The sequence below is a fragment of the Balaenoptera ricei genome, chromosome 1, assembly GCF_028023285.1.
Source record: "Balaenoptera ricei isolate mBalRic1 chromosome 1, mBalRic1.hap2, whole genome shotgun sequence".
Lineage (NCBI taxonomy): Eukaryota > Metazoa > Chordata > Mammalia > Artiodactyla > Balaenopteridae > Balaenoptera > Balaenoptera ricei.
Window position 1 is genome coordinate 62,012,559 of NC_082639.1, and position 24,623 is coordinate 62,037,181.

At 34.8% G+C, this 24,623-nt stretch overlaps 1 protein-coding gene across 1 annotated transcript in view; it reads right to left on the minus strand.

Moving 5' to 3' along the window:
* The window catches only part of NEGR1 (neuronal growth regulator 1), an 836,678-nt gene that overhangs the window by 263,616 nt on the left and 548,439 nt on the right, over positions 1–24,623 (minus strand). The window contains exon 3 of the mRNA XM_059915204.1: positions 21,074–21,205. Coding sequence (XP_059771187.1) covers positions 21,074–21,205 — 132 coding nt within the window. The remainder of the gene's footprint in view (positions 1–21,073; positions 21,206–24,623) is intronic.

The following is a 24,623-nucleotide window of genomic DNA, read 5'->3' on the forward strand; positions in this document are numbered from 1 at the left end:
TCTTCATTTATTCTAATTTTCATATCTGTAAGTTCTGTAAGATTTTCATTCATAATTGCTTATTCTTTACTGATATTCAAACTTCATTCTTATGTAAATTTATATTTCTGAAATTCAGAATCTGAAGTTTTTAAGTTTACTTTTCTTGTCTGTTGCCCTTGCTGATTTTCATCCATGTCTCATTATTTCATTGTAAGTTAGGTGATTTTTGGCTCTGAGATTTTCATTTTACTTGGCACTTTGCCTAGAGAGATTTTTAAGGAGTAGAATGAAGTCACACTTCTCCTGAGAAGATTTTTGTTTTTGTGTTTAGTTTTAGTTTTACTTTTCCATTTTTTGTTTTTTGAGAGCTTCCTGTGGAGTTCACCTATTTTGGACAAGAGTAAATTCAATTAACACCTTTACATTTTTTAAATAAAACTGACTATGTGGCTGCAAATAAGTTGAGGTTATAGATTCTCAGAGGATAATTTTCTTCCATGAAATTAGGATAAGGTTTGTGATAGGAAAAATTCCTTGAATCTCCTTTTGAGACATGGAGTATATTTCTCATTCATCCTTATAATATTACAGATCTAGCCTTTTGGGGGTCTTAACTTTATGCAGGAGGGGTCTCCTATAGTTTTAATGAGTATTGAACTTAATCTCCTAATCCTAATAAAAAGCTATTAAAATTATAAAGTTACTCCTGAATATAGTTTTCCTTGAATTTGGTCTTTTTTGCTATATGGTATACTTGCTCCTGCTGTTTCTTAAATGGGCACCAAAAAAAGATATTTAAGAGTTTAGTTTGGGGTCTTGTCATTGTAGTTTGGGGATTTAAACATTTATTATTAAAGTTGGATCAGAAAATATGACTCATCCAATTTCTGCTTCGTGAGATCTATTGAGATTTTTTATTTTGTGTCCTGGTAGATAAACACTATTTATAAAAATTCTGTGGCTGCCATTATACATAGTTTACTCTTTGAGGGTGCAAAATCCAATGTGCATATTAATTTAACATCACTAATATTATTATTAAAATTCTTTATCTTCTTATTTATTTCTACTTGATCCAGCAAAAGATGAGGACTTTTAAGTACAACTTTCTCCAATCACTTGTGAATTTGTAAATATTTCCTATCTTTCTTTCTAAAAAGACTTGATATATATATCTGTATACATATATACACACACATATATATACACATATGCACACATGCACACATATATATTTATATACATACATCCACACATATATTAATACATGTATTTTATATTACTTGACTAATAAGGTTTTTTATTGGTATGGATTATTAGGGAAGGCACTTCCATTTTCCTGACCTCATAATTCTATGTGGAGGGTTTTTCCCCAGAGTAATACTGCTGGCCTGTCTCACCATTTCCATGGGAGGAAGTTAACTGGATGTTGAACTGGAAGAAGGAATTATTCATGTTCTGTTTGTCACCTTCCATGTTTAGAACCATCCTTCCTAAAGAACTCATGCTTTGATTCTTGTCCATGCTCTAGTGACAGAGGCAGGCTTTCCATTTTGTCAAGCTCCTGAATCTCCCTCTCAATTGGTTCCAAACTCATGAGGGAAACATTAATTAGACTATTAATGTGCTCCCTTGAAATGAATATTTTAAAATTATTTTTACTCCTCTTTTAATTTTCCTTGAATTGCTTTAACAAATCTTTATCCATTCTTTAAGTTAAATTTTTTATGTTACTTTGCTTTAGATTTGTCTTATATAGCAATATACCATTGATTATTATTGGATTGGCCAAAAAGTGCCTTTGGTTTTTAAGTAAAAATAAAAGACACATTTTACATTTTCACCAAGAACTTTATTGAACAAGGTATTCACCCTTTTGTTCCACTGCCTTCTGCCATTTTTCAGGCAACTTCTTAATCCCATTTTCCCAAAACTTTTTATCTTTTTGAGCAAAGAACTGTTCCAGGTGCCTTTTACAGTCTTCCAGGGAATTGAAAATTTTTCCATTAAGAGAATTTTGTAAAGACGGAAATAAATGGAAATCCGAAGGTGCAACGTCTGGTGAATACAGAGGATGAATCAGAACTTCCCAGCCAAGCTGTAACAGTTTTTGCCTGGTCACCAAAGAAATATGCGGTCTTGTGTTATCCTGATGGAAGATTATGCGTTTTCTGTTGACTAATTCTGGGTGCTGTCTGTTGAGTGCTGCTTTCAGTTGGTCTAACTGGGAGCAGTACTTGTCGGAATTAATCATTTGGTTTTCCGGAAGGAGTTCATAATAGAAGATTCCCTTCCAATCCCACCAAATACACATCACCTTCTTTGGATGAAGACTGGCCTTTGGTGTGGTTGGTGGTGTTTCATTTCACTTGCCCCATGATCTCTTCCGTTCCATATTATTGTACAGTGTCCACTTTTCATTGCCCATCACAATTTGTTTTAAAAATGTTACGTTTAAGTAGAGAATCGCGTGCAGAAATGCGGTCAAGAAGTTTTTTTTTCGCTTAACTTACGTGGAACCCAAACATCAAAGTGATTAACATAACCAAGCTGGTGCAAATGATTTTCAACACTTGATTTGGATATTTTGAGTATGTCAGCTATCTCCTGTGTAGTATAACATTGATTGTTCTCAATTAATGTCTCGATATGATCGCTATCAACTTCAACTGGTCTACCCGACCATGGAGAATTGTCCAGCAAGAAATCTCCATCACGAAAGTTCACAAACCACTTTTGACACGTTTGATCAGTCACAGCACCTTCTCCATACACTGCACAAATCTTTTTTTGCATTTCGGTTGTGTTTTTACCTTTCTTGAAATAATAAAGCATAATATGCCAAGAATGTTGCTTTTTTTCTTCCATCTTTAATATTAAAATGGCTACATAAAAATTCACCAATTTTGATAAGTCTTTTTTTATATGCATGCTGATATGATGGCTGTCACATACAATCTAACAAAATTGTTTCAAATGAAGTTAAAGACAACTAAGTGCTACTGAAGCCAGCTTACGGAAAAAAATGAATGAAGCTTTTGGCCAACCCAATATATTAGCACATAATAAACAATAGTGTTTTAAAATACAAACCGACTATTATTTTCCTTTTAAGAGCACCATTAGTCATATTAGTTATTTTAACTGATGTTCTCAATTGGTTTTCTCTTTTTTGTGTGTGAGTTCAAGTGTTCATGCTTCATGGCTTTCCCTTCTCATTTTACTATATGTGGAAGAGATTTGCATTCATACTTCCTGCATATATTTTTATTGGGGTTTACTTTTCTCCTTTAACAATATTACTTATGTTTCTTGGATTATCAAAATTCAGTAATTAAATTATTTTATTTTCTTTGATATATGAAAGATAACATTTAGCATGCTCTCTCTGTGTGTCCTCCTGCCGCCCCAATCATTCTGCTCTCCATTCTTCCATTCACCTCAATGTCTCTGTCAATGCATGTCATTTAAAGAGTATAATCTGAGCTTTCATACCCTGACCTTTTGCATTCAATTTATTTACATTATATAGATTTAAATGCAAAACGTTTTTGAAGGAATTTATGAAATCTTGTTTATACCAATTGTTTGGAATTACATCTGAATTTAGCTAGTTTCAAAGACTATTGTCAGTACTTTGATTCTATTGTTTTTCTATTATTTAAACTATTAATGTTAATCTGGCAACTGTAAGCTAGACAGGCCTGTGGGGGGCATATTTGCTGAGATCTTGCATAGCAATAATCCCTTCCTGTTGTTATCAGACATTAATGATTGGTTCTTACATCACAACATACATCCTCCCAAATTCTATAAGCATTGTTTTATTACCAGTTGTTATTTAGTACTGTAGAGGAGAAATTTGAGGAGAGTTTAAAAAATTTTTTTAACTTCTCTGTAGGAATGAATTTTTTAAGACCAAATTATTTTATATTTCATATGATTGAAAAAGACTTTTAACAGGATATATCTAAGTTTGTGGGCTATATAGATATGCATTCTCAGTGCTTCTTTCAATTCTTAAAACTTTTCTTCAATTATTTCTTTGACTATTGCTTCTTTAGATGTTCTTGTTTCTTCTTAGAAACACATATAATTGTTAACTTAAATAGAAATTCAGTCCTCCAAATCATTCATTTTCCCTTTCATAGTTTTCATTTCTTTGTCATTTTCATCTGTATTCCAGAAAACATTCTTTTTTAGTTTACTACTGATGCAGCCATTCCTAAACAATATATTGTTTAGATTATTTTTGAACTTTATATCAACAATCTCATGTTACATGTATTTTCTGCTTATTTTTTAACTTAATATTAAATTTTTGAGATACATTGAGACTGATTCCTGTAGATACAATATATTTATTTTTACTTCTGTATAGATGTTTATTATATACCCTATTTAGTGTTGATGAACATTTGGGTTGTTTTTAGTTTTGTTGCTACTATAAAGAATCCTCTACAAACATTCTTGTACATATTTTCTGGTTCATATGTACACATATGCAGGGAACATATCTCAGAGAGAAACTGCCAGGCTGCAGGGTATGCACATGCTCAACATTACCAGGTGATATAAAATTGCTTCCCAAAGTTATTATTTCAATTTACATTTTCCTCAAGAATACCTGAGATTTCTTTTAGCACTACACTGTCACAAAACATGATATTTTAAGATTTACATTGTTGCTAATATGTTTATGTGAAATGATAAATTGATTATGATTTTAATTTGTATTATTTCCATTTTTAAAAAAATGAGCTTGGACATCTTTTTATATCTTTATGATCCACTAGACTTCCTTCTGCTGTGAAATGCCTATCATGTGTCTTTTCATATTATGAGATTTCTTGGTTCTTTTTTAATAGATGTTCTTTATATTTTCTGTATATTTAATCTTTGTTGGCTTTATGTATTTCAAAACCTTCCTCAGTTTGTGACTTTTCTTCTTGCTGTCTTTCATAAAAAAAGTGTTAATTTTAATGTGATATAATATATGTCATTGTCTTTATAGTTTTCCTTTTCCTATTTAGTTTAAGGACACTGTCCCTACCAAGGGTCAGAAAACTAGTCTCTTATGTTGTCTTTTAGAGGTTTTTCATGATTTACCTTTCACAATTACATCCTCAATTTATCTGGAATTGATTTTATGTTGTGAGGTAGAGTTTCATTTCCTTTTGTTTTTTTACTTATGAAAACTAATTGTTCCCAAACCATTTATTAATGGTTTATTTTTTCCCTACTGATCTACAATATCTTCTCTTTGATATATCAGAATCCTATATATTCATGGATCTGTTTGGGGGCTCCCTGTTCTGCCATAGTTATATATTTGTCTATTGTGGCATTAATATCTCACTTTAAACTTATCATATAGTTATAATACATTTTAACACCTGGTAGGGTATATTGCCCACCTGATTTATTTTTCCTTAGATGTTTCTTATACTATCAATATAAATTTTATAAATAGCTTGTCAAATTTCATGAAAACAACAAGTTTAATTTTTTATTTGAATTCTAATGAGTCTGTATTTTGTTTTGAGAGTGACAACATCTCTAAATATCCCTGGGTATGCTATACCTCTCCATTTAATTAGGTCTTCGTTAATGTATTTAAATAATACATTGTATATATATATATCCGTATATGTGTTTGTGTATATATATTTATATCCTCAACACATTTATATTTTGTTGATATTCTAAACATTATTTTTCTTAACTGGACTTGCTTTTTTTTGTTGATTTATAGTAATACAATTTAATTTGGTATATTGATTTTTATATCTATTAATCATGACAAACTCTTATTTATTCTATTTATCTGTAAATTCTTCTGGGTTTTGTACATAGACAATCACATCATCTTGGAATAATGGCAGTTTTAGTTCTTTTTTTCAAATAATTTTACCTCCAATTTTTTCTTGATCTTGTTGTCCTGGCTTGGCTAGGAAAAGTAATGAAAGGAGGTATCCTTGTCTTAGCTCTTTTTAAAGGGAATTTATTTACATTTCTTCCATGTGTATGATACTTGCTGTAGCTTTTTTTTTTTTTTAAATAATTTATTTATTTTATTTTTGGGTGTGTTGGGTCTTCGTTTCTGTGCGAGGGCTTTCTCTAGTTGCAGCAAGCGGGGGCCACTCTTCATCGCGGTGCGTGGGCCTCTCACTATCACGGCCTCTCGTTGCGGAGCACAGGCTCAGTAGTTGTGGCTCACGGGCCTAGTTGCTCCGCGGCATGTGGGATCTTCCCAGACCAGGGCTCGAACCCGTGTCCCCTGCATTAGCAGGCAGACTCTCAACCACTGCGCCACCAGGGAAGACCTGCTGTAGCTTTTTATTGATGTCTTTTGTTAGCTAAATATATTTTTAGTTTGCTAAGAGATTATTTTTTTTGACTGTTCAATTTGGGTAGCATCACATTCTTTTATCATACTTTAATTCTCTTTTTATTTCTTTGAAACATATTAATATTTTGTTCATATTCTATTTGGGGTATTTCTAATATTTGTATTACTTATGTCTTATAGTTTGTTTCTCTGCTGGTGGCTTGCTTTCTCATTTGTGCACTGTATTTTTGATTGAGAACTCATTTTACTTAAACACTCCTTATGGAAAATTTTTGAGGTCTGTGTTTAAAATGTGTTCTACAGAGGGCATTAGTTTCTCTTCTGTCAGACACCTAAGGGGTCAGTCACCCTAGAACCACTTTAAAATAAAATTTCTACTTAGCATGTCTTAGACTTTACAGGGAATGTGAATCCAGTCCCAAATCTATCAATAGATGAATGAACCTTTGATTGGGAATTCTCGGAGAATAATTTTCTTTCCTATAACTCCTGTCCCTTGCCCCATACCCCGTATCAAGATGGGCACAGGCATAGCACAGTGAGCTTTTCTGTTTGTTTGTGTTCTGTTTCACCCCTGAGTGTGTTACCCTTTCATTGCCTCACATTTATGGAAGGGCGGGGGGCATCGTTATGAGTTTCTGTGCCAAAAAAGACCCAGCTTTTGTGTCAAGTCTCTTAAGATTGGCAAGTTAAAACCAGATTCCACACCTCCAGGGAGCAGCTGGTCAGGGCTCCTTGCCTGATGGAATAGCATTTTGTGATACTTTCAGGCTTCCAATTTGTGTTTCTTATATTGACACAAGCTTTGCCATGCTGAAAAAGACATATTTTCATGTTCTATATAGTTTCTAGCAATTTCAGATGTTCAATACTGGGAGGGGTTTTTCTCCACATCTAGTATAGTTGATGGTAGGAAATAACAGGTCACCAGCTTTCTCTGCATCACAACTGGTCATTTTTATAGTGCACCTTATTGGTTTTTTCCTTCTCCTTTCATCTCAGCCTATTTCCTATGCTTTGTGATATCATTTTTGTGGAGGAAATGCCTTCTTGTTTCATATAAAGTATGTTTAATAAGTTTTTGAACATTTTCTCCCTTTTGCTATAGCCAATCATTTAAATAACATACTCATCTTCAAGTTTTTTAAAGTGTACTCTTTTTTTTTCTTATTCCAATGCATATTTGTGTATTTACTTAAGTTCCCCGCCACACCGCATTTCTTACTGTGTGGAGTTCTGATTTGAACTGATGCTTCCCAGCACACAGGTATGTAGTTTGTAAATACCCTATTCACTGTCTCCCTGGTTGGATGCATTTTTTAAGCCAAAGTGTAGAGCATGACCATGGTCACAGCTATTCTCCCCTGTCCTGTGTCTAGCAGGATGAATCAAATACAATTTACAGTATCAACTTGAGTTCCTCTCCTACCTCTTGTTCCTGATATTATAATACTCGGAACCAACGGAAAGCTACAATCCCCAACATGGTCTGGTTTTAGTACTCTTCTCTTCTTTCTCTTCCTACATACAAAGTTTTAAATTCTGAAAACATACCCCATAAAATGCAATGGGCCAGTGGATAAAGGTTGGGTGAGAGCAAGGGAATAATATTCTGACTGCCTTCATAACTGCAACCATATACAAAGAGGAGGCTGTCCAGTTTTGTCTTTGGCACAAGTCTGGAAGTTTCTAAGCCAGGAAGCAGAAGCTCAGGGAGAAAAATTAAGTTCTCTGTTTTCTTTCAGGAAGGCTGGGCTGTTTCTTCCATGAGGCTAAGCGAGGTATAGCATTGGTTTTTTGTTTGTTTTTTTGTGTTCTAACTCCATGAGTTTTTTACTTTGTAGAAATGCCTTCTGAATACTGGCTTTGGGTTAGTATTAAGTTTTGAAGGTTTTCCAGCTGTTGTTCCATTTTCTATGTCTCCAAGTCACATTTTGTCAGGAAAGTTCATATCAGAGGTTGATGGCCAGACGCTATTTTGAATCCAGTTGTATTTTTTTAGTAAAATCATATGAAGCCTCAAAGGCATTATATTCATAGATTTTTTTTTTTTTTTTTTACCATGACTCACAAAATTTGCAAATATAAATTCAGTAGGCTATGCTTCATCTTGGAGGAAGAAGAGATCCATTATCTCCTTACTCTTCTCAGGAATCTTTTAATCATTGCTTCTGGCTAGATTTTTAAAGACAGATATGAGGCAAGAAAGTCTAATCTATACAGAAGACTTGAGCCCATAACTTTGATTATACTAGTCAGAAGAGGCTCAGCTATGGTAACAAATAGACCCAAACATGCAATGAGTCGATGAAAAGGAAGGTTATTTCTCATTCACCTAATAGTTCATAATGTTTCAGATCAATGAAAGGTTAGGAGTGAAGTGAGGTAATGAGGTAGGGGTATTCTTCGGCATAAAATCACTCAGTGGCTCAAGATAATGATAGCTTTGTTTTCTTCAACGTGTAGCTTTCCAGATCACCGTGGGGGGTTACTATTCCAACTAGCCAGGAAGAGTAACAAGCATGGAACTGAGCATGGGAAACTTTATAGGCCACGCCTGGAAGTGGCCCATGTCATTTCTGCTCACATTTCATTCACTGGAACTCAGTCACAGGGCCAAAAGTAACCCTTAAACAGGTTAGTCACTGTAGTCCAAGTGGGGAGAGGTGGGGGCTGAGAGTGGGGTAGGTGTTCTAGAAGTAGATAAAAATAGGTTTTGATAAACAACTTGAAATTTCTACCACATTGCATTATCTAGAAAATTCTATCAGGACACTAGATTCTTAGAGTTATGCAATTTGACTCCTAAAAATCCATAGATTATCAGATTCATCTCTTTCCTGTTGGGTTGTGCAGAACAGCTCATGCGACGCTTTAGCAAAGACTACATCTGCATGTGAATTGCACTGAGCTTCAAAGTCCTTTCAACACTCACAGAGAAAAATAGAACGATTTGCAAAACCAATATGCTCACAAATGTGAAACAGCGTTAACAAATGTAGCATTTGCGAACTTCAGCTAATTGCTGATTCACCTCCTCCATCCTGACATGTCAATGTACACTAGTTGGTTGAAGCAAATGTGGAAACACTCTCAACATCTGTTCTAGGTTACAGAATGCTGATATGTTTGGACTAGGTCAAAGTATGATTTATAGAAGAAAAAAATTAGTATGAATTAAGCTAATATGTCTCACTATATTATTTAAAAACCTAGAAATATTATCCAAACCCCTAAGTCTAACTCTGAAACAACTGGGGAGTGGGCATAAGATACAAATTACCACCAAACTACTTTTAAGTTTTTGATAAACTGAATGAAGTATGACCTCATGGCAATAAGAGCAGAGTAGTGAATCTTAAGCCTGGAATATACAGAGAGTGTTCTAAATAGAACTTTATCATCTTTCATTTTACCTATGAAAACTGTAACTGTTTAATGCCCCCAGCACAGTGGGCATTTTTTGGGGGGGAGTTGTTTTTATTTTGGGGGGGGGTTACATTGCTGTTACCTTTACTGTGTAGAGCAAGCAGGTAGGTTGCTGAGACTTCATTACATTCACTACTAAACAAAATCTCTTATTTCAGACAATGTATGAACAAACCTATTTTGAGTGCAGCATCATTCCCAAGGATTATTTATTGCGATTGTTTTACCTATTCACTGGAATCCTAATTCTCTCGGTTCTTCACTTTATTTCAGTGACAGCCATTCTGACAGGCAGCACCTGTGTATATTCTCGTTATTCAAACCTTTTCCTCATTACCCACAGTGATCCTGTCTCCTTACCCTTCAGACTAGGCTATCTTTCTCAAAGACTCTGAAGTTTACAGAGTTTACTGAAAATAATTAAATCTTATTTTGATTTACATGGAGGCAGGCTGGTATAATAAAATAGCCTCAGACCTAGAATCAGGATTTCAGGATTCCATTTTGAGTGTTTCTGTGAACTCTGTGATCTGATTTCAAAAGCTATCTAAGCATACATCCATAACACGAAGGAACTTGGGTTATCTTACAATACTATCAATTTTCAAATTCCATGTGTGCTTATATTATATTTATTTATTTATTCAACCTACAGACATGTATCACCAGGCAATATGTTAGGTGCTGAAATTAAAATAATATGTACTGGGCTTCCCTGGTCGCGTAGTGGTTAAGAAACTGCCTGCCAATGCAGGGGACACGGGTTCGAGCCCTGGTCCGGGAAGATCCCACATGCCACGGAGCAGCTAAGCCCGTGCGCCACAACTACTGAACCTGCTCTCTAGAGCCCGCGAGCTACAACTACTGAAGCCCGCACGCCTAGAGCCTGTGCTCTAAAACAGCCGCCGCAATGAGAAGCCTGCACACCGCAACGAAGAGTAGCCCCCGCTTGCCGCAACCAGAGAAAAGCCTGCACACAGCAACGAAGACCCAACACAGCCAAAAAAAGAAAAAATATAATACTAATATGCACTAAACCTTTTTATGCCTTAACTTATAGTTAAATGCTCAGTCCCCACTTAATAGTTGAAGAAACTGACACACACAAAGCTTAATAATTTGAGCAAGCTTGCATAGTACTAAGTGGCAGAGCTAGAATTCAAAGCCTAGGTGACCAGCTGCAGAGTCTGTCCTCATAACTATGTGCATACTGCCTCAAGCACAAAAGTGCATAAGAGTTGTCCCCTTCTTCAGAGAGCTCACAGGCCACAAAGGAAGGTTGACATGTAAACAAAAACGGCAATGTGATGCGTGCTATATATCAATACTATTACTCAACAATGTAGGTTATTTGCTTTGTGCTAGTCGCTCTGTTGTTTTACATATATTATGACACAATTCTCAGAAGAAATCTTCAAGGTAGGTATAATTATCTCCAGTTTTTTTTTGTTTTTTTTTTTAATGTAAGAAAACTGAGCCTGTGAGAGGTTAACTAATTTTCCCAGTACTCCATAGTTAACAAGTGACTGAGCTGGGATTAGAAATCATGTTTGTCTGATTTCAAATCCTGTTTTTGTTACCCTCTGTCACATTCCACTGCATAAACAGCAACCTTACTTTGAAATTCTCTGAAATTTATTTCTCCATTGTTGTACCTACTCTTTCCATGAAATTACAATTTTAAAGTTAAAAAAAATAGTTTGCCCAAATTTGCCAACAGTGCATGAGAGAACAAAATTATCATCCTTAGTAACTTCTCAAAGAATTCACAAACCAAAAGAATAAGATTATTTAGAATCATTTGACACTAAAGCCAAACAGTTGCTTTAAACCTTTGCTTCCTGTCTGCCTGCAGTTGAATCCACACTGTCCCTAAAAAACTTAGATAGTTGTATCAGAGAAACACATCAGAATCTCAGAATGAGGCAATACCATAGACATGATTACCTCATTTTACAAATGAGGCAATTAATACTAAGAAGTTTAACTTCTTTGTCTAATGTTGTATAATAGGTTCAGTAACTGAATTAAAAATAGAATTCAGATCTTCAGCCTTTCTGTCTTACACTCATTATGCTGTAATCTCTAAACATACATGTTTACTATAATCACCTAGTAAATTTTCAAATATTTATTCATTTACTTATAAGTAAAGATAATAAAGACTGAATAATTCAGTATATTTGGGGAGTGGTTATTCAGGAATCTGTATATTTTAAATATTTCCAAGATGGCAAGAAAATTCATTGCTAATTCCCATTATATAAATGTTTTTTTTTAATTTTGGCTTAGTATTTTTATACATTTGGGTAGAAATAAGAGGAAAGGAAAGGGAAGAAACAAACAGAGAAAAAGATAATGAGAAAAATGTAGCAATGGGCTACTGATGGTGAGAAAGAAAGAGGAAATGCATACAAAAATGAAGGAAGGAAAAAGGGAAGATGGGAGAAGCAAGCTCTAAAGTACAAAGGAAGTTTCCCAACAGTTTGGCCCCTTTTTCCAAATTTACCTACTCTAACTCTTCTACATATTGCCTTTGTTTATACTATTTCTACCATATATTTCCCCTAATCTTCACTCCCTTCAAACACACACATACACTTACACAAAACACACACATATGTGCAAGAGCAGACATGAGAATACTTGACAATTCTTGTGAAGTTCAATCATGATGATATGGAAAAGACCCAAGAAGATTAATTCTGTGTTGCTCTCAAGTGTTCCATTAAAAAGAATTCAATTCCATAAATTATCTTGCTTGATATACATGCTCACTAAGGAAATTTGCTAATAAAGTTGGACTTAAATAAATACGGGTTTATAAGCTGTATGTTTGTTTCAACTTCCAGGATCAGTTTGAAGAATATATTCAGAAGGAGGCACCTTGAAGTATTCAGAGTTTGACCCTTGGGCAGCTTACTAGAGCATGGATCTAGATGAGAACACCATCACAGAAGCAAAAGCACACACAAAAGTGTGTGACAAATATATTTGTTATTTCTTTCCTGACTTTACCACTTTTCTTCAGTTTGGCGTGGAATTATTTTCAACCTAAAGCATTTTCACTCTGTTAGAAATTGCTTTCTTACTGCTAATTGATGGTCAATCTCTATTATATCTATTACTTGACATATATCTTTTTTTTTTGAAGAAATAAATGCCAATCTAGGAAGAACAAGACAAACAAAACAAACACAGACTGTCATCTAGCAAAAAGTCTTGCTCATGTACTAAAGCAAGAAAATTGTTTCATCTTTTACTTTTAGAAAAAAATAGGAATAATAAAAATATGCACATTTGGTTACTGCAGATACATTTTGACTTCCTATGAACAAAAGGGTCAAAGATCACTCATAGACCCTTAACACTAAAACTCCTCTCAAAACCTCGATAAAAGTATGAGAGAATACATTTAAGTTAAATTGGGTAACAGACTCATTAAGTAAAAATAGCCTTGGCACCCTAGTCATTAACTGAAGTGTAAGTCTTAGATTTAAAACAAAGGACCAATTATGTTTCCCTCAATAGAAGAAATCATGTATTCCTTAACTGCATGTTTAATAACATAGTTTTGCTTCAACTAAGGAATTATATAAACCATAGAATTAAATCTGAACTTTTTATACCATGAAAGTCCTAAGGTGAAAAGAAAAGTTTTAATTTGTAGATATTTATGTCGTTCTATTGAGTAGAAATGTTTTATTTAAAAATGTTTTCTGGGTGATTATCCATACGTTTCTAATATTCAGTGCTCAATATCCATAAGGATTTTCCTTCAAATTTCTTAGTTCCTCATGTCTCTTTTAGCTGTAGTTGTTTTCAATAGTGCCATTTTAATTTTTTCCTTTGCCCTTGCTATGACAAAACAGAAAACTTCCAAGTACAATCCATGGATGTAGGAAAGAAAAATATTTAAATACATTTCTTTAATATTCAGATGTGTCTCTGAATAGTTTTATCATCTCAAAGTTATTCTTCTTTGATTGTGAAGCACTGGATCTATGTCTGCCTATGAAAATTCATGAACTCCCATTGAATCTGGCCCTGCCTTCCTCTACACTACCCATCCTCCTTTCTGTTTCCCTTTTTGGTCTCCTCCAGCTCACCGCAGCCTGACAGATCCAGCAGTGCCTTGTCCCCTAATTCCTATGGGGTTAAGCAAATGCTGCTGCTATTGCCACGGAGGCCTCACTCCTTTATTTCCTTTTTTTTCTTTTTAGTATCTATCAAATTCAACTTTATCCTTCAGACACCATCAGGGCCAAGGCCTCTTGGAAGCTTTCACTGATACCCCAAGGTGTCTTTATAATAGCCTTGCATAGCACCTTATGATTGGTTTATCAAAGTACTTGCCACACTTTACTACAACTTCATGGTTTTTTTTTTTTAATTTTTGAATTTTATCTATTTTTTTATGCAGCAGGTTCTTATTAGTCATCAATTTTATACACATCAGTGTATACATGTCAATCCCAATCACCCAATTCAGCACACCACCATCCCCATCCCCCCACGGCTTTCCCCCCTTGGTGTCCATATATTTGTTCTCTACATCTGTGTCTCAACTTCTGCCCTGTAAACCGGTTCATCTGTACCATTTTTCTAGGTTCCACATACATGTGTTAATATACAATATTTGTTTTTCTCTTTCTGACTTACTTCACTCTGTATGACAGTCTCTAGATCCATCCACGTCTCAACAAATGACTCAATTTTGTTCCTTTTTATGGCTGAGTGATATTCCATTGCATACATGTACCACAACTTCTTTATTCGTCTGTCGATGGGCATTTAGGTTGCTTCCATGACTTGGCAATTGTAAACAGTGCTGTAATGAACATTGGAGTGCATGTGTCTTTTTGAATTATGGTTTTCTCTGGGTATATGCCCAGTAGTGGGATTGCTGGATCATATGGTAATTCTATTTTTAGTTTTTTAAGGAACTTCCATACTGTTCTCCATAGTGGCTGTATCAATTTACATTCCCACCAACAGTGCAAGAGGGTTCTCCACACCCTCTCCAGCATTTGTTGTTTGTAGATTTTCTGATGATGTCCATTCTAACTGGTATGAGGTGATACCTCATTGTAGTTTTGATTTGCATTTCTCTAATAATTAGTGATGTTGAGCAGATTTTCATGTGCTTCTTGGCCATCTGTATGTCTTCTTTGGAGAAATGTCTATTTAGATCTTCTGCTCATTTTTGGATTGGGTTGTTTGTTTCTTTAATATTGAGCTGCATGAGCTGTTTATATATTTTGGAGATTAATCCTTTGTCCGTTGATTCATTTGCAAATATTTTCTCCCATTCTGAGGGTTGTCTTTTCGTCTTGTTTATGGTTTCCTTAGCTGTGCAAAAGCTTCTAAGTTTCATTAAGTCCCATTTGTTTATTTTTGTTTTTATTTCCATTACTCTAGGAGGTGGGTCTAAAAGGATCTTGCTGTGATTTATGTCATAGAGTGTTCTGCCTATGTTTTCCTCTTTTGTCTTTCTCTTCTCTTAGATGTTGAACTCCTTGAAGACTGGTATCTCTGGCCCTAAGACCTCGATAGTATCATAGTAAGCAATAAGTAAATAGGTAAATAAATACATATATAAATGTAGATTTACTGAAGTAAATCTTCATTATTACATGTGAACTAGTACTTCATTTAGAAGAAAAACAATATGTGGTTTTTAGTGTTCTGAGTTGTTCCAGGTAAGTGTTAATTAGCTTATCAAGAAATTTAAAAACAGGAGAGTAGCTTATATTATAAGCAGTATAAAAAGATGAGGAGAACGGAAAGTAAAGGTAGGGGCACAAAATGGAACCAGAAATGAAAGCGTAGGTGATAATTGTGAATTCAAATAACTCTCATTTTTCTTCTGGTCCTATGGTAGTATCTTTGTCCAATTCCAACTCCGAATGCTGAGCTTTTCTCTTTATTTAAGGTGATATCTACTTGTCATCTGAAATTTCTTCTAGTCTTAAGTCTGATGTGTCTGCCTAACTTGCCCAACGTGTTGGAGAAAACTTTATGAATAGCCTAAGAAAACTGGTCCCTTCCCTAGAATCTTCTTCCTCCTCTTACCTCTCCCTGGTGGCCCCTCATTTCAGGCTTTGATACAATTGTAATAAGTTATACTAATTGGTACATTCTATTCCACATGTTTGGAGCTAGTTACATTGGAAGATAAAGTGTACATTTGCATAAATGAATATGTATCAGATGCAAAATAATGTACAAATATGTGCCTGTGATTTACTGGATAAAATCTTAGTTCACAGTGCACTCAAAAATATCTTTACTGTTTGACCATAGGAAGAAGTACTCAATCTATTTTACTGGAAATTGTGTGTGCAAAATAATTTCTGATACCAAATACGATGAATGATCTTACTGACATGAGCGAAAACTGAAATAATATCTAGACCTCTTTTTACCTTAATCTAGTTGACTCTATATTTTTTTCTGGTTAATTAATACTTTCCTTTATTCATGTCTTTTCGCCCTTGAAAATCAGGGACGTTATGAAATATTTTAATCTCATCGAACTTCAATTTTCTTATCTGTAAAAAAAAATGGAATTAATGCTTCCTCCTTCTGGGTGAAAGCACTATATAAATGGCAGGTTATCTTTATTGAATCCACCTGAAAATTTTGGTTAAAAAAATGGTATCGGAAATCAGTTAGTCAACATACCATTTACTTATTGTTCTGGGAGAAAAAAATATATAATTGTGGAACAAACCTAATTACCTCTTTCCTGTTTTGCCTAGTAGAGTAATGCACTTGGTGAATGCTAATCTTTTAAATAATTCATCTGACAACTATTTTTTGAGTGCCTCCTATAAACCTGGTGCTGCTCTATGTGACGGGAACACATCATTGTACAAAGGAAAGGAAAACCCCTTAAGACATAGAGCTTACATTCTAGAGTAAATATGTGCAGAGAGAGATGTATATTTTTTCAATTGCCAACAGTGGGCTAGTCACTGTGATAGGTGCTATATGTATATCATCTTATTTAATCCTTACCCAAACCCTGAAAATTATCTATTATTGCCCCAAATTTACAGAATTGGAAATTGAGACTCAGAGAGGTAAAGTGGTTTCCCAAGGTCTCAAAGTCCAGTAAATTATAGAACAAGAGTTCAAATAAGTTACACCTGACTATAAGGCCTGCATTTCTAAAAGAGTTACTCTTAACTGGAAAAGTACATATAAATAGAGTGGAGAAAAAACAACCTGTCACAAGATCAGAGAATCCTGCCCCTTTTACCAGCAACATTCATCTTGAAGCGTGAGGTCTTGCAGGCTTTCCTGATTTCTAAATCTGGGATTCTGCTTCCCTATAGAGATCTTTGTTATTTGATTAGTCTATGATACCATCTACATTTTCCAGATTCTAGATTTGGCTTCCATGAATCAACTTTACTGATTTTTTAGACCCTGGTCTCTCTTTTCCTGTTTTTCCCAGTTTAATTGAACCCATGGGCTTTCTGGACATTCATTTTTCCACTTTTTAATTAACAATAAAAATTATGGGACTAATGTCTTCTAGGCTGCTTCCAGGGATGGAATACAAATGCAAATAAGACAGAGAATCTATCCAACTCTAATCCACTAGCTCCCTCTGGCTTAGCTAACCAACTGGTTCAAATTTTTTTCTCTCGTGTTATGTGTGTGTATGTGTATTAATTTCTCAAGGTCTGTTTATGATAACTGTCATGATTCCTTTTCATTTTTTAGTTTGTTTTTCAATTTGTTAAGAAATATATATACATACTTACATATGTAATATATATGTAAGTATATATATACATACATATGTAAAAATGTGTAATATATATGTAAGTATGTAATATATTTCTTGTCCGTGTTTGTTATAGAGCTCTGTGCTCAATTTTGGGCTTTGACAAACTAAAGTTTGTTCAGTAGGTTTTGGCTAATTTCCTTTGGGAAATCAGTAAAATCTATGGATAGTGCTTCTAAAGGGGTAAATTCACAAAATTAATACTTTCCAAATTTCCTCATAACCAGGAACATACACACTTACACTCACACACCTATGCTACTTAGCTATCACTGGTATACGTGTGATAAAATTATTCCAAACTAAGGCAAATTTTAGGTCTTGACCAGAAGTCTGAACAAACTTACATAAAATATTGATTCAAGAGATGTAAATTCAATTGATCAATCAGTATTCAATACAATTCTTCATGGCACATTTAAGAAAATGTTAGCTATCAAAGGTATAATTTGAGAAGCAGCAGAAAACAACATTGAATGTTTAAAACCATTAAAAAAATCCTGTTGAGTCCATTTTCTTAATATTTTTAATACTGTGTTGGCACCAATATTTCCACTTATGACTGTACTTTAACTGAAATTAGTTCTTAAAAAACATAGTCTGCATCATGACTATATAAACACGTCCTTAACCTTCTTTTTTTTTTTTTTACTTTCCCCTTTTTCCTTCCAGTTTTCCTTCTTAAGTTAAAGTTGGTTAACGACGTTTTCTTTTCTACCGATTTTTAGGTGTCTAAAACCTTGCAAAAGACACTGAAGCACCCTTTTCAACTGATGGAATGTTTCTAGGCTCTGCTTCAAACTTTCCTGCTTCCATTTTGTGTTGGAAGACAATTCTCCATGGGTCTCTTGTGTTTCTGCACATCTTGTGAGCAGAGGCACTGAGAGCTTTTGTTCCTGACAATCTTTTCAAGGAAGTTTGTATAGAGAACAGTCTTGGAAGATAGAAGAGGTAGTTCTCTCCGTGGAGCAAAGGGCAGGTTTGTTTACAGTCCAGTATAATAAAGATAATTTCTCCCTCTGTGGCAAAGGGCAGGTTTGCTTGCTGCCATTATACAAAAAAAATTCGAGTTTCTAAGCTCAGGGAGCCTCAGCTATGACACAAACCCACTGTGTGTATAGGCGTCACCTAGCCTTCATCATATCACCCTGTAGTAATTAGGGCTTGGGGAACGGATGTAAGACAATACTCTGGCTACTGCTATCGCTATGAGTAATAAACTGCCCCTTGTCTCTGTCTTCTGCCAGCAACCATGAAATTGTGGCAGATCCTTCATAGTTCTTGACATCTGTTTCCTTAATTTCTGTCCTTCTGCTTTATATATGGATTCTTTTCTCCACACAAATCCTTTAGATGACGACTCATTGGTTGGTGTGTCTTTCTTTCAATTCAATTTCTCTCCAAATTTCTGCATCTTTACTTGACCTTTATCAGTCTAAAGTACCCACTTGTCCAGGAAAAAAAAGAGAATCAGATTACATAATAAGTGACAATGAACTAAAGTCAGAGAGATAAAAAGGATAGAAAAGAAAGTGTGAATGCAAAAAAAAGTGTGGATTATACATGGAGGATAGGCCCATGAAAATCCATATGGCAGCTTGTGTTCAGTTGTATCCCCATTGGAGACATGAGTTTAGAGATATGTTGTTTCTGGGGGCTTGAAAGTAGGCTGCATAGCCAGGCTGGGTGTCTTGCTTGTTTGACAGATTGACTCTACCTTTTCTTTTCTTAGTGCTCACTGCTAAAAATATTACTTCCCTTGTACTCCTATTTCTCACCTCTTTTCCCAACCCTCCAACAATAAAATCTGTAGACTCATATTCAGATAAGCATGGTTAGTTATAAAATAATCAGGGATTTTTATTTGCTTATTAACTCTAATTTCAGAGAGTTCCAGAGGGATGAGCAGTAACCCTCTGCAAAAGGAGTCCTGAGATTCAATGGGAACTTATCATAAATGCATAATTCCAGGCCGTATACCTCAAGGATTTTGATTCAGTAGGGCTGGTGGGGCACAGAAAATTTCCATTTCTAGTAAGCTTCTTGGGTGCTCTGCGGAAGTTTGTCTCAGAATATTATATGAGAAACTCTGCTCCAGAAACTGCCTCCTTCTGGCATTATGCACATTTGCTCAGAGTCAACCCCAAATGTATAGCTTAGTCACTGACAAATGTTAGTTGGTGGCAGTGATTTGCCCTGGCAGACACTCAACTGCCTAGAGTGTTTTGATAGTCATTTTTTTTTTTTTTTAATTATTATTTATTTATTTATTTATGGCTGTGTTGGGTCTTCGTTTCTGTGCAAGGGCTTTCCTTAGTTGCGGCAAGCGGGGGCCACTCCTCATCGCGGTGCATGGGCCTCTCACTATCGCAGCCTCTCTTGTTGCAGAGCACAGGCTCCAGACGCGCAGGCTCAGTTGTTGTGGCTCACGGGCCCAGTCGCTCCGTGGCATGTGGGATCCTCCCAGACCAGGGCTCGAACCCATGTCCCCTGCATTGGCAGGCAGACTCTCAACCAGTGCACCACCAAGGAGGCCCTGATAGTCATTTTTTGACCCATGAAACTGAGATTCACATTACTATGAAAAAACTGCTTAGTTTTAGCATTGGGGGATATATTTGGAAAATTCTCCTTCTGATCTATGGTACAATACAATGTACTCATTATTAGCAATGGCCATATATAGAAAGATGTATAAATGGGAGGAAAACACATTGGAAGCTATAGTTTGAAAACACTTTTGGTAAAATACTATTATCCCCAAAATATTCTATTTGAATAAGTTAAACAATGTGAAAATTTTTGAGAGAAAGACTAAAAAGGATTGTTTTTGAAAAGTAAAGACTATCGCAGTCATTGCTGTTGAGATCATAAGATATAAGATATTAATGAAAAAATGACTTTCATCACTGTTTTGAAATATATTTAGAGAAAAGGTATAACATAATGACACTGATGGTTCTGCAGGTATCTCTTAATATTCTAATTTCCTACTAATGACGTTCATGGGAAAATTACTTCTTTGTTTTCTCATTATTGTCCACACTAAATAGAATTAAATACCCACATAATAGGAGTATCACAGTAACAGCTTTTCTCTTTAAGTACAGAATAGCACACTTCATGTCCATCAAATCTGATTGGGAATTCCACACTTAAATTTAGTCAGAATACACTCCAGGTGAAACCCATGAGAATGAAGATAACACCATAAGTATAGGATGCTTTAGAGATAAGGATACCACAGTTTAGAATGCCAGGGACTAGGATGATACCGGAAACACTGCCATCTAAACATTAAACTGAATTATTGTGGAATTACTTGGGGCAATTGATGTTACATAAAACAGTTTGATCAATATTCTAACATGTAAACATTTTCACTGCCAATAGGCAGTGTTTATCAATAGACCACCTCTTAAAAAATAGCAACATATGTTTCAGACAGTATTTTTCAGGTGTTTTATCTTTTCTTTGAAATTATATTGATAAAAGGTTATGGGACTTACAGTTTACGACAATTTTCACTTTTTTCACATCTGGAAATGACACATCATTTTCTGCACTGCATTCATATTCTCCAGCCTGGTCCCTTGTAATTCCATAAATGTCCAAATATTGTCCATTTTCAAATGGTTTTGCTACGTGAAAAAAAAAGTACAGCATGTTTAATTGTAGCTGCTTGAGGCGTCATTCAAGAAAACAACGATGGTGTGTCTTCCTACTAGGTATTGCTGACAAAATAATTCCAAATGTAACTGGGGAATTATTAAACCTTTTGTTCTCTTATATTCAGAGGTAAAGTCAGAGAAAAAAGCAGAAACTGAACAAGGGATACTATAACAACTGTTTCCCCAGAACAGGATATACATGTGTTCTTTTTAATTGATTGTGGTCTCCTAACCTCCTCACACATCAAATCAAGCTCTGCACATTTCTCTAATTGAGTTCAACAACCTCCTAGCAGTGCAGATGAAATTCACTAGTATGACTTGGTACATATTGACTTTTATACAGTGTAAGCTAGCAACTTGACACTTAACCTAACTAAATGCTACTTTTCTTTTGGGGAAATCTCACACTCATTCTCAAAGTTTCAAGCTAGATGGCTTGATAAAAGTATGGAGATATATTAAACCATTGCTATATTCCATACTTATTAAGGTTTCTAAGGGAGGTATACTATACACACTATATATAACCCACCTAATAAACCTCAGGAAAAAACTTTATGATTCTCAAACTAAGAGTTAAGTGGCTGTAAAAACAAATTAAATTACTTTTATTTTTTAATATTCCAGGGAAAACATTCTATTTGACTAAAAGTGACAGATTAAAAATACAGAGACATAATCATGGATAAAAGAATATTCCCAAGTGAATGGGATTTGAAAAGAAGACTCCTTTCTGAAATAACGGAATTTTTATTTATTTGAAAGTAGAGAATCATCGGGCAGGAGGTTCCTGATTATTAGAGATACTGCAGAGGAAGAATGGGCCTATGTGAATTTCAGGAGGAGGGATTTCATATATAATATCTATGTTAAATTTTTTTTTTCCTTTGGGTTCCCTTGTCTGGGTATATCAGTTGCTGCATTGTTGCCCTCCAGGTAACTATGACTTTGCTAACTGAAATCTGCAGTGTTTAGAATATAGATGATTAAGTCATTTCTCTGGCTAATCACAATTTGTAGATAGAAGAGAGTTATACTTCTGAGATGATAGTTGGCTGGTATGCTATTGTAGGTATACAGAGGTAAGCTCACAAAAGCAGCAGCTGTCTTCAAATTCATGTTCTTAAAATCTGATTTTATAATCATTTTCTTTGCTCAAACTTGGTGTCTTTATCTGACTCCAAACACTAATATAATGTTAAAGTTTAATGTTCCCTTCTATTTCTCTTATTTTTCATTCTTACAATGAAGATAATCTAGGCCTAAATGTGTCTGTAAAAAACTACTGAAATATAGGGAGGACAAAATCTTTATTCATATCTAAGAATTTTTAAAATATAACTTGAATTATAAAGGGGGATATTAAACAGAAATTAAAGTATGGGGAAAATTGATCTACTATATCAGAATTAAATAATCTCATTGGGCAGTATAAAATGAAGCCAATCACAAGTGAAAAGGTATAATATTGTGAAAATTTGTAAAAACAAAATTTATAAGGGTCTAACTTATTTTCAATATTAAAATGTTACATGTAAATTCCCATTTTTGTGAAATGACATAATTTTAAGAAGTGTTACCCCCCAAATGCATGTTTTTGATAAATAAATCATTAAATATGGTTTGTATTAGTGTATGTCGTTGTTTAAAGAAAGAAACACATTAGATTTGAAATAATAGATTTCAGAAATATAAAAAGAAGCAAGCATTTTTTTCTCTCTTAAATGGTTAAATAGCAGACTTTGTAAGACTGACAACAACAAGAAGCTGTGTGACAAAACATCACCAACATCAAAACCACTACCTCATTCAACTCGAGAGCACCATTTACATCTATTGAATGTTTGTTCCTAGAGTTCACCGCACAACCTATGCACCCAGATTCAGGGATCCTTCTCCAACCCCACCAGAGAACAATGTCTTTATTTACAAACCAGAATTATCAATAGATGTCTATGCATTGCACAAATCAATACCTATAGAGCCAGTGAATGAATGGGTGATATTGCCAACACTAGCTACTGATAATAAGACACTAATATAAAGAAGCATAAATGCATGGTCAACATCTTAATTTTCCCCACTGGATTCCTGATACTTTAAGCCATTCCCTTAATTCCATTCACCATGCATCAGCTCTTCCCAAAGGTGTGCTCTAAGTATTCTCTTATTTTTACACAACTGTAGTTCTGTTTCCATCCTGAACGCATCTTGCTCTTTTCTCAGTCTAATCTTACCACGCTTGAATTTCAGATTTGAAACTTGGAGTTGCTTTGCCTAGAATTTATACCCTGGAGTGTCCTGGCTGTCTGTGATTTGCTTGGTTGCTTCTTTGGCTTTTGTTATCCTCAGTTTTCCTGAGTAGTAATTCTTTACCTTAGTTTTAGACCCAAGGAAACCAATCTTGTCCTTAGACACTTGTCAGGGTCTCTCTCTATTTGCATCACTCCCCTAGTAAGGGAAGAGGATTTGTGCATCGTACACTGAAATGCAAAGAGTAACATTTCAGTTCATGCAATCTAACTCAGCTTATCCCCCAAAAACAGAGGGGAAAGACCAAGGCTAAAGGGATATAGGGAGCTAGTGACTTGGCACCATCACCACTGCCAAGACTTTACAGTGTTTATGAGGGTTATGTACTATCCTAGGGTACTCCTTATAAATCTAGAAGATGTATAAAAATTGTGTAATATTTCATAGGGTACCAATTATAAATGTTGGTGAAACATAAGCATTGTGACTTGGCAGCCTTCTTCTGGTCACAGGTTTTGCCATTCTCCATGCACTCAACAACAATTTCTGTTTTGTTTATCTGCATCCCTAGCTCTAGCATAGTACTTGAAACAGTATATACTTGGTAAATATTATTGAATAAATAAAAAATACATTGATTAAGGAATTAATAAAGTCCCGTTAGGATAGTGCACGAAGAATCTAAACACTTATAATTGAAGAAGTTGCCACTTCTCTTTCAGAATCGAGAGGAAGGGAAAGAACTTTAAAGAACTGTCATCCTTGCTGACGTCTTGTAATGATAAGTGATGGCAGTGGTGAGAACAGACTCTGGTACACTTATCACAGATCCTTTTTATGATTATAAAGACTAACAAAAACTTCAAATACAATTTTGAAGAAAAAGCAATAAGTACTTCCTGTAATCTAAACAATAGTTTTCTTTTGTGCTTAGTCTCTTCCAGACATGGATAGACTCGTCTCAAAAAAAAATGGAGAACTGGAGAAATTCCACAGGCTTTCAATGATGCCACTATTATCAACATCTTCAAAAGAAAGGCTGAAAACCAGGATGCAGCTATGCTTTATAGTATCTCTCTTATACTGATTTCTGGTAAGAATCTGGCAGGAAAGAGTTTTGTATTGGCCACTA